The 15,134-nt window shown below is 44.3% G+C and overlaps 9 protein-coding genes across 9 annotated transcripts; 6 read left to right on the top strand and 3 right to left on the bottom strand. All coding sequences in view use genetic code 12, as the record gives it.

Moving 5' to 3' along the window:
• Positions 1 to 8: 8 nt before the first annotated feature.
• On the top strand, positions 9 to 1,844 carry PGUG_03398 (bifunctional DRAP deaminase/tRNA pseudouridine synthase; the record flags this gene model as incomplete). The annotated part of the gene is made up of 1 exon (XM_001483967.1): positions 9 to 1,844. The coding sequence occupies one exon, from the start codon at positions 9 to 11 to the stop codon at positions 1,842 to 1,844; it is 1,836 nt and encodes a 611-aa protein (XP_001484017.2).
• Positions 1,845 to 1,864: 20 nt separating this feature from the next.
• On the bottom strand, positions 1,865 to 3,337 carry RIM21 (Rim21p; the record flags this gene model as incomplete). Its single annotated transcript, XM_001483966.1, has 1 exon — positions 1,865 to 3,337. One exon carries the CDS (start codon positions 3,335 to 3,337, stop codon positions 1,865 to 1,867), a length of 1,473 nt encoding a protein of 490 aa, XP_001484016.2.
• A 141-nt stretch (positions 3,338 to 3,478) lies between these two features.
• PGUG_03396 (Rab GTPase-activating protein) lies at positions 3,479 to 5,134 on the top strand (the record flags this gene model as incomplete). The annotated part of the gene is made up of 1 exon (XM_001483965.1): positions 3,479 to 5,134. One exon carries the CDS (start codon positions 3,479 to 3,481, stop codon positions 5,132 to 5,134), a length of 1,656 nt encoding a protein of 551 aa, XP_001484015.2.
• A 99-nt stretch (positions 5,135 to 5,233) lies between these two features.
• PGUG_03395 (uncharacterized protein) lies at positions 5,234 to 5,407 on the top strand (the record flags this gene model as incomplete). The annotated part of the gene is made up of 1 exon (XM_001483964.1): positions 5,234 to 5,407. One exon carries the CDS (start codon positions 5,234 to 5,236, stop codon positions 5,405 to 5,407), a length of 174 nt encoding a protein of 57 aa, XP_001484014.1.
• Positions 5,408 to 5,554: 147 nt separating this feature from the next.
• On the bottom strand, positions 5,555 to 6,175 carry PGUG_03394 (uncharacterized protein; the record flags this gene model as incomplete). The annotated part of the gene is made up of 1 exon (XM_001483963.1): positions 5,555 to 6,175. The coding sequence occupies one exon, from the start codon at positions 6,173 to 6,175 to the stop codon at positions 5,555 to 5,557; it is 621 nt and encodes a 206-aa protein (XP_001484013.2).
• Positions 6,176 to 6,338: 163 nt separating this feature from the next.
• Positions 6,339 to 6,965, top strand: PGUG_03393 (uncharacterized protein; the record flags this gene model as incomplete). The annotated part of the gene is made up of 1 exon (XM_001483962.1): positions 6,339 to 6,965. One exon carries the CDS (start codon positions 6,339 to 6,341, stop codon positions 6,963 to 6,965), a length of 627 nt encoding a protein of 208 aa, XP_001484012.2.
• A 159-nt stretch (positions 6,966 to 7,124) lies between these two features.
• PGUG_03392 (peptide alpha-N-acetyltransferase complex A subunit) lies at positions 7,125 to 9,413 on the bottom strand (the record flags this gene model as incomplete). The annotated part of the gene is made up of 1 exon (XM_001483961.1): positions 7,125 to 9,413. One exon carries the CDS (start codon positions 9,411 to 9,413, stop codon positions 7,125 to 7,127), a length of 2,289 nt encoding a protein of 762 aa, XP_001484011.2.
• Positions 9,414 to 9,900: 487 nt separating this feature from the next.
• PGUG_03391 (Zn(II)2Cys6 transcription factor) lies at positions 9,901 to 12,363 on the top strand (the record flags this gene model as incomplete). Its single annotated transcript, XM_001483960.1, has 1 exon — positions 9,901 to 12,363. The coding sequence occupies one exon, from the start codon at positions 9,901 to 9,903 to the stop codon at positions 12,361 to 12,363; it is 2,463 nt and encodes an 820-aa protein (XP_001484010.2).
• Positions 12,364 to 12,646: 283 nt separating this feature from the next.
• PGUG_03390 (uncharacterized protein) lies at positions 12,647 to 15,133 on the top strand (the record flags this gene model as incomplete). The annotated part of the gene is made up of 1 exon (XM_001483959.1): positions 12,647 to 15,133. One exon carries the CDS (start codon positions 12,647 to 12,649, stop codon positions 15,131 to 15,133), a length of 2,487 nt encoding a protein of 828 aa, XP_001484009.2.
• Position 15,134: the final 1 nt, after the last annotated feature.

Here is a 15,134-nt window from a genome sequence, read left to right as displayed (position 1 = left end):
GCGAACTTATGGTTCTCAAACCAAAGCCGGTTTTTCAACTACGAACAATGACCACTCGGAGTCGCTCAAGTTCCCCCAAACCCGAGAATAGTGCTCCCTCTGTACAAGAAAAAACAGAACTGCCTCCACCGGGATCAAAAAGGGCTGGAACACCAAAACTTCGTGATGCCTTAGGGTTTCGTATGAAGAGACAAGCCATTGATCGCACCACATTGACAGCTTACGACCAACTTGGCGGTGAAAACTCAACTGATACAACACTAGAGAAGGGAAAAACCATCCATGAAGAAGAAACAGAGGGCGCAGGATACGTTTTGGATGGTCGGTTGCGTAGAGTTCTGCCATATTTCTTCACCTATCTTACCTACTGCAAACTTCGTTGGAGAGACAGAAAGCTCATTGATATATTTTGTGACGAGTTCAGAGATCGAGATCAAGACTTTTACAAGGCGGCTATATCTGAAGGTCTGGTGACACTTAATCGTAAGCCTGCTAATATCGATAGCATCGTGCGAAATGGAGACTTGATAAGTCATCGATGCCATCGCCACGAGCCAGCTGTGAGCTCACGGCCCATCAAAATCGTCCATGAGGATGACGATGTGATTGCCATTGACAAGCCGCTGGGAATTCCTGTTCATCCCGTTGGGAGGTATAGATACAACACTATCACCAAAATTTTTCAGCACGAATTTGGCAGAGTTGTACATCCTTGTAACCGATTGGATAGACTTACCAGTGGTTTGATGTTTCTTGGGAAAACACCAAAGGGAGCAGACAAGTTCGTACAGCAAATCAAAGATAGAACGGTGAGAAAAGAGTATATTGCACGAGTCATTGGCAAATTTCCATGCGAGGAAATAACCGTTGAAGTCCCCATCAAAACTGTCTCTCCCAAACATACACTCAATATGGTTGATCCCAAAAACGGAAAAGAAGCCAAAACAAAGTTTAAGCGTATTTCCTACGATCCAGCATCCAATACTTCCATTGTCAAATGCTATCCACTAACGGGCCGCACCCACCAGATTCGAGTCCATCTACAACATATAGGCCATGCCATTGCCAACGATCCCATTTATTCCAATGCCTATGTTTGGGGCAAAGATCTAGGAAAGGGAATAGTTGAAGATACACAAGACATCATCACCCGTCTCGATAGGATGGGCAAAGATGTAGCTGCGTCTACTTGGATACACCCTCAAGGTGACGGAGAAATATTGTCAGGCTCCAAATGTGAAATCTGTGATGTTGAGCTCTATACGGACCCTGGTCCCAATGATCTTGACTTGTGGCTTCATGCCTATCTCTATGAGAGCGCCGACAATTCGTGGTCCTATAAAACTGAGTACCCTGAGTGGGCTCTTGCTTCTCATCGTCCATTCATGGAACTAGCTTTGAGTGAAGCAGAGAAATGTGGTGAGACTCAGACTCAGTTCAATGTGGGTGCTGTATTAGTTCATGAAGGAGAAGTATTGGCAACTGGTCATTCCAGAGAGTTACCTGGTAATACCCATGCCGAGCAATGTGCTCTCGAGAAATATTTCAAAGCATCAAACTCCACTGAAGTTCCAGAAGGTACGGTTATTTATACAACAATGGAACCATGCTCTTTTAGACTCAGTGGAAATGAACCTTGTGTTCAAAGAATATTGAAAACTTGCATTAAAACCTGTTTTGTGGGTGTTATAGAACCGGACACTTTTGTCAAGGACAATTCCAGCTTGCGCCAGTTGTCCGATAACGGAGTTGATTATGTACATATTGGAGGATACGAAGAAAAGTGTTTGGAGATAGCGACGAGGGGACACGAAAAGGGGTTGAAAAGGCCGAAAGATGTTTAAGTGTTTCTATTGTACAACGACTAAGGTTCTGGATCGTCAAAGTCAATCACCACTTCCTTTCGGGAATAGACAAAGACGTTATTGCGCTGTCTTCCGTTGCGAAACTGGCTATTGGTATCTTCTGGTTCCCTCTCCTGGTGGATAGTAGTGAGAGGAACCGTCTCGGGACGAGGGTTGGAGGACAGTGTGGAGACACTGACGGAACGGGGAATTGCCAAACCAGTGGCAATGATAGCGTCTGTAAGAGACAAAAAGTTTTTCTTGGAAGCTTCGTAGGCTCTTAATACGAAGGGCAAAGCAGCTCTGGCGTTTGAGGGTGCAGTTGTAGGGTTGTCAGATTGTTCGGATGTAGACATCGATAGCGACCGACGACTTTGTGTGGTGCCGCCATCTTCATTATCTTCGTCGCTATCTTTGTCGATGAAAATTTCGTAGCGATCAAGTTCATATACTTCGTCTTCGTAAAACGGTCGACCAAGAACTCCTTCCTTCTCCTTTTTCTTCAAAATGAGGTTGTACTTGTTGCACCATTCCCAGGGAATCACCACACAAATCACGTATGTGACTACGGAGAAAATATCTGACAATTCGTTCACCCACATGTTGGAGATATCCGCAGCGAAAAAGGCCACTGGGCTGTATATGAACACGATGGTGAGGCCCGAGAGGAGCCATATATGTTTGTTGAGCAAAACATCATTAAACTTGGTGACGATGAAAACCGAGATTAACGCAGCATAGCAAGCTCCCATGGCAATACGGCCCAAATATATGAAAGCGGGAAGAATGTCTCCTGCTTCATCGTCGGCATCGAAAACGTGAAATTGAGTTATGGCCCAGATCACCTGGAAAGAAATGCATGCTATTATACCAATGAGAAACGTTAGTCGTTTATCCTTCTGACGGGAAAAGATACGCATGATCACCTGGACCTGGTTGATTTGAAGGAGAATGACCAAAATAAGGTCAATGACATTGAGGGTGGTGCTATTGTTAATGTATTTGAGGAGTTCGGCTCCATGGAGATACCCTCGTTTTTGTTGACCATGTAGATTTACCACCGACTTTACCACTGTTATCAACATGTACACCGACGACAACAACGACGAAACCTTCAACAAAAAGCTCGGTTTGACGGTATAGTTTGTCATGACGAAAAGGGTAAGAAACCAGGTGACCACCGCCAGGATGGAAACACTGTATATGATAGGAACTATGCTATATGCAAACGATCCGCGTGATCCGCTATGTGTAAACTGATGCCAAGTCTCTTGGATAACTGGAAGCGGCCCCACAAACAGTTCTACGAGCAAATTGGTGTTGGTATCAAGAACAGGCATTACTCCATCGTAGCACTGAGGATGATAAATTCCAGCTTTTATGTACTGATTTGGAACATCTGGTCTATGAGACACTAGGAAGCCTTCTGGAAGCGGTATAGGCTGACATCCAGGGTACGACGGCGACGACCATCCATTGTACCTCCAGTACATGCTGGCGCAGCAGCAGCCTTTAGTAAAGATTACCTTGGTGAAGATCGCGCACGTGACTTCTAGAGCAGGTGGATTTGTGAATCAATTCACCAGCACCGGGCAGCACTGGCTTCCATAATTTTGTAGCACAGTCACCCGATTATGGGACACCCCGAGCAACTGCAGGATGGTGGAGCGCCGCAGACATTACAAGCATCGCTCAAAGTCCCGGAGACTGGAACAAAAGCCGGAACTCATCTGCGAACCGATTCCGCAACCTCACGAAGCTACTCGTTTCTAGACATATACCAAGCGGATTCGCCTGATTCTGGGTCTGTGAAGGGCGCGCCGGTTGAGGCCGTTGATGTATCGCAATTGGAGGATTTGGGACTCACAAACGGCACAAAAAGCACCATATCTAATCGGCCGGTCACATCGGTTCCGAGTGTGAATGTCGCTGACCGAGTAGAGTCTGTGGACAAGAGCCGGCTCAGTGTGCTCCAGGCTTCACCGTACGACATATATGGGTTCAAGAAAGACTCGACATTGTTTGATATATCCAAAGATACTTACAATCAATGGTTTGAGCCGTATGCCGAGTCGATTATACGGAAGAAAAAGAAGTGGTTGGGGGTCCTTAAGGACAATGGATTGCATGCTGACGAGGATATTGTACCAACACGGTTCCCGCCCAAATCAGACAAGGTGAAGAAGTTGATTCGAAGAGGTATACCGCCGGAATGGAGGGGCCAAGCATGGTTTTTCTATGCGGGAGGAAATGAAAAACTCAACAAACATATTGGTGTGTACGACCAGATCGTCAAGGACACCAAGGAAGTGCATAATAAAGACACAGAGGTCATAGAACGGGATTTAAACCGCACTTTCCCTGATAACGTTTACTTTGCGAGACCAACCGGAGCCAATGCTCCAGCCGAATCTGAAATGATTTCTTCTCTTCGGCGGGTTCTTGTGGCATTTGCCCACTACCAGCCCCAAATAGGGTACTGTCAATCGCTCAACTTCCTCGCTGGACTCATGCTTATCTTTATGAGTGAAGAACGAGCGTTTTGGCTTTTAGTCATTTTAACCGAACGAATCATCCCCAAGGTACACTCGACAGACCTTGAAGGCGTCCACACAGACCAGGGGGTGTTAATGCTATGCATAAAGGAGTATATACCCTCGCTTTGGCAAATACTCGGCAAAAACTTTGAAGGTGAACGATTACCAGAAGACAAGATTCTCACTCGACTTCCACCAATAACTTTGGTTACATCTTCTTGGTTCATGTCGGTGTTTGTCGGTACCATGCCCATTGAGAGCGTGCTCCGGGTATGGGATATACTTTGGTACGAAGGTTCAAAAACCATCTTTCGAATTTCACTAACAATATGTCGAATGTGTCTTGACAGTTCTTCATTCGATGCCTCTAACGGCAAGACGAGGGGAGCCGAAACCGAACAAATCGAGTTGTTTCAGTACGTGCAAAACTTCCCCAAGTCTATACTTGACCCGGACCAACTAATAGATGCATGTTTTAAAAAGATAGGAGGGTATGGCTACGGATCGTTATCGCAAGACGAGATTAACAAGTGCCGGGAATTTGTTTCCAAACAGCGGTCCAAGCTTAAGCAGAAAAAAGATTCCATGATAACTGCTCAAATGAGCGAAGAGGAGAGCCAGGCACTTCGAGTTGCTGGCATGGGAGACGAAGAAATTCACGACGTTTATGGGTTCCATCGCTCGATTATGAGTGGTGTCAAATGGAACCGAACATTGAGCAACAGAATGAGAAAGTTGAGTCGAAAAAGGTAAAAAGGAGAGAAAAGGTAGGAAGGTTAAGAAATTGTAATTGCATATGGTGTAGACTGGTGCAGTATCTACATAGCGAGTCTTCGCGAATTTCAGTTTCTGATGCAATACAAGTATTTGATATCGAGAACCGTAGATCCAATTTTGGCCATTAGCATAGGCACTGCTGCCTACTACGTTCACGAGTACCGCCACGGTAGACCACAGGGCCATACATTGAACGAGTTGGTGACGAGGTGGTACAATGAGAGAAACGATGGAGAGATGAAAAATTGAGATGAAAGAAGAATACAGAGCAATGATGAGAGATGAGACTACAATGACTAGTGACCAATCGCCAGCCAACATATAGCATTATAAATAACTTATTATGATTGTAACATTAATGTCTTATTATATTATAATGTCTTATTTTGTACTGTCTTACTGTCTCACTGTCTGTTTCCATTTCTCCACCAAGGCTTTTGCCTGAGTTTCGTCGAGATCTTTCACTAAGAGCTTGACTATTTCATTCCAGGTCTCGCTGGAAATGGTCTTCAGGCTGGCAAACAGCACATCTTCCACGGGAACATCGTCAGGATCATCTCCTTTCGCAACCGAAGACGAAGATGGTGCAGAAACCATACACATAAAAGACACTTCGGGCTCAGAAAACAGAGACAAAGACGCTGTGTCCTGGTAAACCTTTCCCTTGACTAGAAACTTGATATCTCCTGGTTGAACACCGGCATTTTTCAAGGTTTCTACTGCTGAAATGAGATCCGATTTCACTTTATAGATGGATTGATTTGTGTTTGCTTCGAGGGAATGGGTGAATTTGAACGGGGGCTTAATGGACTTGAAGTTTAGCGTTATTGTGGAAGATTTGGAGTGGATTTGTTGTTTTTCAGATGGAAATTCCACCTTCAATATTGGAAGTGAAGGTCCTAAACTTTCAAGTTTATGGTAATCTCCCACGAAATTAAAGGTGTTGGTGGGTGCTGAGGACGATAGCGATATAAGCTGTGTGTACGTGCTCACAAATTGTTGTTCTGTTTGAGACATTATATGATAAGTGTCGGTGATCGGCTATGAATTTACGCCTCTGTGCGAAAAGTGACCGAATAATTATACCAAGACCATATAAAACCAATACAACACCAATAACTTTTTTGGTCAAATTTCGTCAAGTTCTACATTTCCTATCAATTTCCATCATCTAGGTGCCATGGATCTCTTCAAACCGTTCAAAAAATCCACCTACGTGGCATTATCACAAGACGATGGTGCTCCGCTTCCTCCTCCCGCAACACAACCAAACCAACTGACATTTAAAACTCGCTTGCAAAAGCTTAATCCCTTCCGCAGTCAGTCCGTATACCTCAATGACGACGAGAACTATGTCACTTCAGAACCTGGATACTTTGAGCTTTCTAGATGGGACCGTATGCTCATCTTTGCATTGACGTTTGGAGGGTCGGCATGCTGCTACTTGATCTGTATATTCTTGTTCCCGGTTTTGTCGTTGAAACCACGAAAGTTTGCATTGTTGTGGTCGTTGGGGTCTATTTTTTTCTTGGTGAGTTTTGGGGTTCTTCAAGGATTCGTTCCCTATCTTCAACATTTGTTTCTGTCCACTCGAATCATCTTTACCGTGGTGTTCGTCACCAGCATTATCATGACTCTCATCAGCAGTTTATCCCTCCACAGTACTCTCCTCTCGATAATCTTTGCTGTGATTCAATTGATAAGTGCCGTGTGGTACACTGTCAGTTATTTTCCACTTGGTCGCCAGACCCTCAATTTGGCTGGATCTGTGGCTCGAAGCCAGGTCGACAGCTGGATCAGAACGTGAATATGAATACATGAGAAGGACGAAGGCTTGAAAATGGATTGAAGACAGTCTACTATTGGCAGATTTGGCATGGAGCAATATGAATGCTGACTATCTGAAAAATGTCTGAATGGCATGCGCTCTTATAGGTATGTCTGTTTGTCGTCTATGTACTGTAGTCTAGTCCACATACTTTTCCTTCACCGCATCAAGTCCGTCTGCCAATTCGGGAAATGAAGCTACCAATGTCTTTTCCACAACTTGAGGAATTGCCGGCACCACCGTAGTATCCTGCTTGACAGTGTTAAGAGTCTCAATAACTTTATCTCCAATGGATTTTTTGAGCTTACCATCGCTGCCAATAATAGTATTCAACTTCTTGATAGCTTGCACTGCAGCAATGTAAGACCTTTTCTTCAAATTTACTTGGTACGAGAGTTCCCAAGTAGTTGCAAAGTTGACGGCCTCAGTTGTAAGAGGCTTGATTAGTTGAAGCAATTTTTCAAAAATATCTTCTTTCTCTAAAAAAAGATTGGTAAGAATAGAAGCACCAAATGGATCAGCGTCATCCTTTTCAGACTCGACTTTAGCAGCCAAACTTTCAAGCTGCTTTTTCTGGTTCTTCTTCTTCTTTTTCGCAGACTTCAGATTATCTTTACCTGCTTTATGTTTCTTTTCTTGGTCAATCTCCATATACAAAGCAGCCAACCCTTTCACACACCTCACATATACTGGTGTTGAATGAAGCCTATCTTCCCATCTCAACATATCAATGTAGTCACGGGGTGTTCCCCTTCTCAAACAATACGAATGGAAGTCATACTGGTCGTCGTAGAAAATCTTGAATATTTTTAAAACCGCCGAGAACCGCTTCAATGCAAGTCCTAAATACAAGTTTGTCTTTTCTTGCAATTCAGCTTCTTCTTCCTCGTTTCCATTAGCATTCTCAAGTTTCTGTTTGTACACATGGTACAAGCGAGCGTAGGCTTCCGCACTTTCAATTAATACCCAGTTTGCTTGCATAAGGTGTAAGTCTTTGCACCCATTAACCGACCCTTCATCCAACTTTGTGAACAACGATATGCAGTCAATGGCCTCGTCCACTCTATTAGCTCGAAGCATATACTTTGTAGCCTTCGAGTTGATGAATCTGTCCTGCAAGTCCAACTTACGCCCAGCATTCATGATATTTGCTGCTTCTTCCACCTTTCCAAGATGCTTCAAGATGCGTGCCTTGACGATATAGAGCTCCACCAACGTAGGAGTATGGTCCAAGGCAAAGTCGATATACTCTGAGGCCTTTTGCAAATCGTTGAGATGCAAGAAATGTTGTGCTAAAAAGTAGGCAGTCCATACCACCACACTCGGACCCAACGATTTGGCTTGGTCCTTGTTGAATTGAAGAACCAAAGATTCGATGGCAGCCACTTTGGCTTTGTCTTTGTAAAGCGGTTTAACATTGACAAATGTAGCGGGAACTCCTCGTTTGAGTTGGTCCAAGACGTAATCATTGACCAAATTCTTGAACTCGGGATGCGATGCCGGCACGAATGTCAAGGGAAGAAATTTGGGGGGATCCGATCTGGGGTAGAACGACGCAAGTTTTCTATAAAGCTTCAACCTGGTGTCGATTTTGGGGTCCTCGGGTGTTTGTTGAAGGTCAAGTGCGATTTCAAGTAGACGATAGTACAGAACATTTTCGGGGTTCCGCTGAAGAAGCTTTCTATAAACCAACGAAGCTTCTTTGTTTTGTCCAAGACACATCATGTAGCGTGCACGGTACTCGAGAACCGATAATTTGTCTCTGATTTCCACATCGTCAGCATCCAACACTTTAAGTGCCTCGGCAAAGTTTCCAGCTTCGGCAATAATCAGATTCTTATAAAGTACACATTCCGACTGCTCGTATCGGTCAGACTCCTGGAGATGTTCCTTAATGATTCCTTCGATCTTGGAAAGGGTGGAAACGGCACATTTATAGTTTTTGTTCAAATGATGTGCCAATGCTACCCCGGTCCAATTGGCTCTATACCCTGGTTGATGTTCAAGATACTGCTGACGAGAGTCAAGGAGACCCTTGTAATCACGAATCTGGGCTTGGTTGATGCCCAAATCACGCAAAATTTGCTTGTTGGGAGACCCATTATCTATCGACGCTTTCAACCACTTTGCTGCCAATTCGTAATTATCAACTCCCCGGTAATAGATTCCGGCCAAATGGTTCACCAAGTAGTTTGTGGGTTCCTTGGTGGTTCCTTTGATGATATAAGCTTCGGCTTCGTCTTTATTTCCAGTATTGAAGAAAATGCAACCTTTGAGAGTGAGCAGCTCGGCATGATTGCTGTTCTTTTTAAGGTTCTGTTCCACAAGTTTCAAAGCCTTCTTGTACTGCTTGGCGTCGTAGAGCTTCAAAGCTTCGCTGAAATTGACATCCTCCTTGTTGCGAAGGAGCGGTGCTGCCTTGACCATTACTGCCACCAGTGGAAAATTCGCGTCATAGTTACTGCAGAAAAGCTTATGAACTGCAGATAAGCGCTAAAAGTGACTGCACATAGAGTGTGCACATAGCCCATCTTAGCCGCTTTGGCCGCTCTGTTCGCCGATGGAGGCGGATTTAACGGCCGTTGCAGTTTCTATAAAATAAATGCGATCAGTGATTTTCCGGAAAAATTGCTAAAAAGAAAATTCTAAAAAGTATTCCTCATATTTTCAACTCAAGCGCATTGGTGCCAAAAAGTTTTGTAGCCATTTCAAGTATTTACAACATCAGTTTTCATTTGCTTATAAATTATCCGGGGTTCCCTGTTTCGGCCGCTCCGAAAGCTTATCCCCACCTTGCGACCGCCATACTGCAGATAAAACGGAATTTCTATTCGGACCGGCAATCATAGTTGTCACATTTCATTATAATTACTGCAAAATTTCAGCGGCGTAGAGGTACTTTTTAGCCACTACCATGGACCAGAAGCCAAAGCGCATCAGCGTGGCGTGTGACTTTTGTCGCAATAAGAAGATAAAGTGTGACGGAAGATGCCCTTGTTCCAATTGCCTTCAGTTCAAGAATGATTCTTGCAACTATAGTGAACGCACCAGAAAACGCAAAAGAACAAAGACCGGTGGTTTGGGATCTCTCACCAAGTTGGACTCGCGTTTGACTAGACTAGAATCGATTTTGGGCACATTGGCTGATAAGCTTGAGCCGGTGTATTTCAAACCGCTGGATGACGATGACCATCAAGAAAAGAAAATACGCCATGAAGAAAAGAAAATCAGCATAGCTTCCAGCAAAGAGATACACGACAAGATGCTGAAACCAAGCTCCAGAGATGCGGATGTAGCGGGATATTCAGATTCGGATCTGTCGTCGCTGTTTGAACCCAGTCCATCTCCTGGTTCAGATACTCATCAGCTCGATGAAAAACAAACAGAAGATTGTGCAGAAATGAAATACCCGCTACGTACAAGGTTCGAATTATATCTTGGATCGCATTCCATCCTATCCATCTTGCTGGGAAACTCGCTAGATCACTTGGTGTATTTTTTGAAACCGGAAGACCATCTGGCTTTAACACCATTACGCAACCTTCCCACTCTCTTTCACCTGAGAATGACCAGAAACCTAGCCCTGTGGCACCGTCATGCTCCGTTAGACCCCAAATCCAGACCAAACCTATTTCTCAGACCATTTCCCAACGAACCAGATCTCATTCTCCTGCTCATCAAAAACTATTATCCTGGTGTTCCGCTAGCCTCGTCAGTGTGTGAGACTGACGATGTGTACCAGCTCTTCGAGACCTACTTTAAACAAAAGAGCCACAGATTTAAAGCATCTGAATTGTTCATAATGGCTGCCGCGGTGTGCTTGGCTATCACCTGCAAATTTTCCGAAGAAGCTCCAACATCTACCCCGTCAAATGAACCTGACCCCGAGATTCCACCACACGTAGCGGCCGAGTTCAGTAAACTAGAGAAATTGAAACGGGAATTGAGCGCCAATTGCGTCATCTACTACTTTCGGCTTCTGATTTGGGCCGACGGCTTTGAAGCCATCCAAGCCTTCCTTTTGTGGATCATGTACATTGAGCTTCACGAAGTGACACCATTTGTGAACTTTATAATATTGGCAGTTACTATCAGGCACGGACACGAGCAGGGCTTACATCGAGCTGAAGCCTTGGACGAGCTTCCATTACATATGAGAATCAAGCGCAAACGAGTATGGAACATCTGCTTGTATCTTGACATGGAAATGTCGTTCAGGCAAGGCAAGAGCCCCATTAACAATCTCAGTGACATACTGCTGCTGTCGGTTTCCTTGGCCGAATATCAAAGCATTAAGACCCAACCTACTTCATTTTTCGATACAATCATGGACCGTAAGTTATTAATTCAAACGGTCCCGTCGACTAATTTCGAATTCTACCACACTGCACTTCTTGTTTTCACCAAAATAAGAGCCCGAAGTTATTCAGAAATGTTTGCTGCTAATGTTCATTTCGATAATTTTGGGGACTTCATCTACAAGTTGAGTCTTCTCAACGACGAAATGTTTGCGCTCGCAGACCTGATGGGGAATTATCGCCCCAAATTCTACCATGACGAACCTTACGGAGGAAACTCTGTGGGGGTTGAAAGTATTCCCAGTTGCTACGCTGTATTCCACATGAACTTTTTCTCGCATTTAATGACAATTAACAGGCTTCCCTTTATGATTGAGGATATCGACAACCCCACTGTGGATGTGTCGCAGTTTCGCAACTACACCTTAGACAGTGCTCGGACAATTTTGATGATGTGCCGCCAGTTCAGTGTTTCTAAACACAGTTTCTGGAACGACTGGGCGTATTGGTTCCCAATATCTGCGTTTGTGTGTTTGGCAAGAATGTGCTTGAACAGACCCTCACGCCCGGAAACACTCAAGGATATTAAACTCTTGGTGGACAGTTGTATGGTTATCAGTTCATACAAGAAAGATGGAAGTGGTACATTTTTCAAGTACAATGGTGAAAAAGATATCTTGACATCGCTCATGCTTCGTCTCATTCTCCGCGTGGTGGTATGCAGCATTGAATCCAACACAAATCACAAGGTGGTGGACGAAAAAACCAGACAGTACCTCGAAAATACCAAAAAGATATGTCCAGAGCTTTTCTTGGACTCGGAAGAATTCTTGAAAATAGGCAGAACCAAAGGCTGGGAAGTGGTCAGCTTGAAGGGTCCTAGTATAAGCGGGTCTCAAGGAGCAGGCCAATGGAACTCACCACGCACCAGTCCATCGTTGATGAATATTCTTGACCAGCTGGATTCGGCTAGTGACTACAATGCAATGGACTACTGGGACGATGCCATGTTCCACAGCATGCTTCCGATGCAGAATTCGGCGCCTCAGCAGAGCCTTATGTTTGACAACGGTTTATGATCTACGACTTATAGAACTAATTTATTAGAGGTGAATTTACGGCCCGGAACTTGAGGCAAAAATTTCATGTATGACCACAATTGAGTCTTGTGTTCTGTAATTGACTCTTTAAGCATTGAATCTCCATTCCTTGTGTTTCCACCCTTTGTATTAGTATTTCATAATCTCGTTTCGTAATCAGTCGCATGGATCCTGCGTCTAACTCTCAGAATGCTAAATTGGTTTTGCAATTCGATCTTTTACGCACTGGCTACTTGTTGCCACCATACAACCATATTAACTGATGAATGGCACTATCTCGTCCACCACGGTGTCCGAAAAGGTCCGCAAGACCAGGGTTTCTAAAGCCTGTAATTTCTGTCGAAAAAGAAAAGTGAAATGTGATGGTGCTCAACCATGTTCCAACTGCGTTCACAGCGATAATAAAATTTGTGAATATCCCATAAATTGTAGAAAGCCCCGCCAGCGGAAACCAGACCATGGGCAGAACGTACAGCGTTTGGAGAGAAGACTAGGAAATTTGGAGACGTTGATAATGCGGTTGACTTCGAAATTGGATCCGAACAACGAAGAAGATACAAGTCTTTTGGCCATAGATGATGGCTCGGACGCCTCTACCACGTCCCAGAGTGACAACGAGGCCATGGAACTGGGGGAGAAGTTGGGCGGATCATTGAAGAGCGACACAACTCCAGCCGAGACTGCCGAGACCGGCTCATTCAAGAACAGCACCGACCAGGCTCAACAGCCTCAGCAGCCGCAAAGAAAGGTGATCTTTATGGAACAGTACTACGGTACGCATTCCCTTTTCAACATTTTTTCTCAGAAATCCATAGAATGGATGGCTCAGTTGCTAGGTCCTGAAGACCGATCATATGTGAGACCGCTCGAAACCCTAGCCTATGTCTTTAAAATGTGCAAAGAATCACCACAAGCGGTTCTGAACGTCGGTCCCCAGGTGGGAGCAGAACAGTTGATAAAAATTCACAAGGGAAAAGCGGTGGAAGACCCTCAGCTAGTGTATGACTTGTTGGAGAATTACGATACTATATTCATGGTGAGCTACCTCTGTGATCTCAAAGACATACGAGCCATGTTTGACCAGCTTTTGGGTCCGCATGGATCTGCAAAGCGTCCCACTATGCCTGAATTGCTAGTGATGAATGTGGCACTTTTGCTTTGCATCTCAAGAGAACAAGACATAAGAAGACAGCGCCATTCCAAAAGCCATCTCTCCAGAAAGGTTCGCCCGGCCCTCGACAAACTAACCCTTCTTGACCTTCAAAGAATGCAAGACGCCTATACTAACTATGCGTTATTCTATTACTCCAAAGTTCTGCTATTTCATGAGGGAATAATCGCCATTCAGGGCATTCTTCTTCTTGCAATGTACATTGAGACTTGCTGGACCACTTCAAAGACAAATTATATTATGATATCTGTGGCCGTTCGTCTAGCTCAAGAAGTGGGCTTACACCGTTTTGAGAGCTTTGAATTTCTTTCCGAGAATGAGAGAAATCAACGACGTCGTTTGTGGTGGTTTTGCCAATACTTCGATATGGAACTCTGTTATAGAGCTGGCCGTCCACCTTTGGTCAACTACCTTGACGTCTCCACATTTTCTGAAAATGACTATGGGGGCTATCAGATCGATATTCCCAAGGAATTGATGTCTTGCTCGCACTGGTCACAAATGGCTGAAGAAATTCGAACTGCTCCTGACGAATGCATTTACCAATGCACGAGCCATTTTTTGATGCAATTAACGAAAATCAGAGCCAAGTCTTACAATGTCTTGTTCAGCGCATCGGCCGAACATAAGTCATTTTTCACCATTCTGCAAACGCTCTCCAGCCTAAACCAGGAACTCATGGACGTAAGCAATTCGATGCCTCCGGTTATTCGTCCGCTTTTCTACGATCACGTTGATTTCGACACTCGATACCGTGAAGTTGTCATGAAGCTCAGTGACACTTCTCGCGATAACTTTCTCACATTTCAATTGACCTACTTCATTCACCTCATGACTATCAATAGGTTGCCCTTCCAGATAGACTATCCTGATCACGATCAATTTTGTTCCGAGAGTCTCAACTTTCGAGAATTACAGTCCAATAGCTCAAGAACAATATTACATTTGGTCAGAAAGTTGGACAGGGCAACTGCATCTCCTTCCTGTGTCAAGTGGCTACTGTATTATCCTTTTGCTGCATACATGAGCATGATTAGAACCTGCCTACACAGACCAGCACACACCGATACTTATCTTGACTTGAAACTACTCATTGATGTATCCATGAATTTTTTCAGTTATTTCAAGCATGTGGAAGAAACTCTGGGAATAAATCGTTTCCATCCACTCAGCAGAGAAGCCGCCACGGATGGTATCGCTCGAATATTGTTGAGAATTGTTGTAAGGTACTTTCAAAAAACTACATCATATAATCTCATGGCTGAGATCGATGGATTGGAGGATCATTTGGAGAGTGTTACAAAAATCTTCCCAGATCTCCGTACCGCGGAAGATACTGAAGTGTTTCGGTTTATCTTTGGAGAGGATCGGCTCAACTGGGAAGCTCAGACAGCAAAGGAAACAAGCTCGACCAACAGCTCTATAAACGACACTTTCCAGGGCAAAGACGACCAGAAAGGCGCACCACTTAACTACGGTCTCTTTTTCGACAGTGGTTTGAACAACCCATTACTTGAGTCATCGTACTCTCCCATGAACAACTTGCCCAACTTTTTCTTTGACAATAATTTAGGCTAGT

This window comes from Meyerozyma guilliermondii, genomic scaffold, assembly GCF_000149425.1.
Source record: "Meyerozyma guilliermondii ATCC 6260 scaffold_4 genomic scaffold, whole genome shotgun sequence".
NCBI lineage: Eukaryota > Fungi > Ascomycota > Pichiomycetes > Serinales > Debaryomycetaceae > Meyerozyma > Meyerozyma guilliermondii.
The sequence above is the reverse complement of the archived record's forward strand: the minus strand, read 5'-3'. Positions and strand labels throughout refer to the sequence as shown.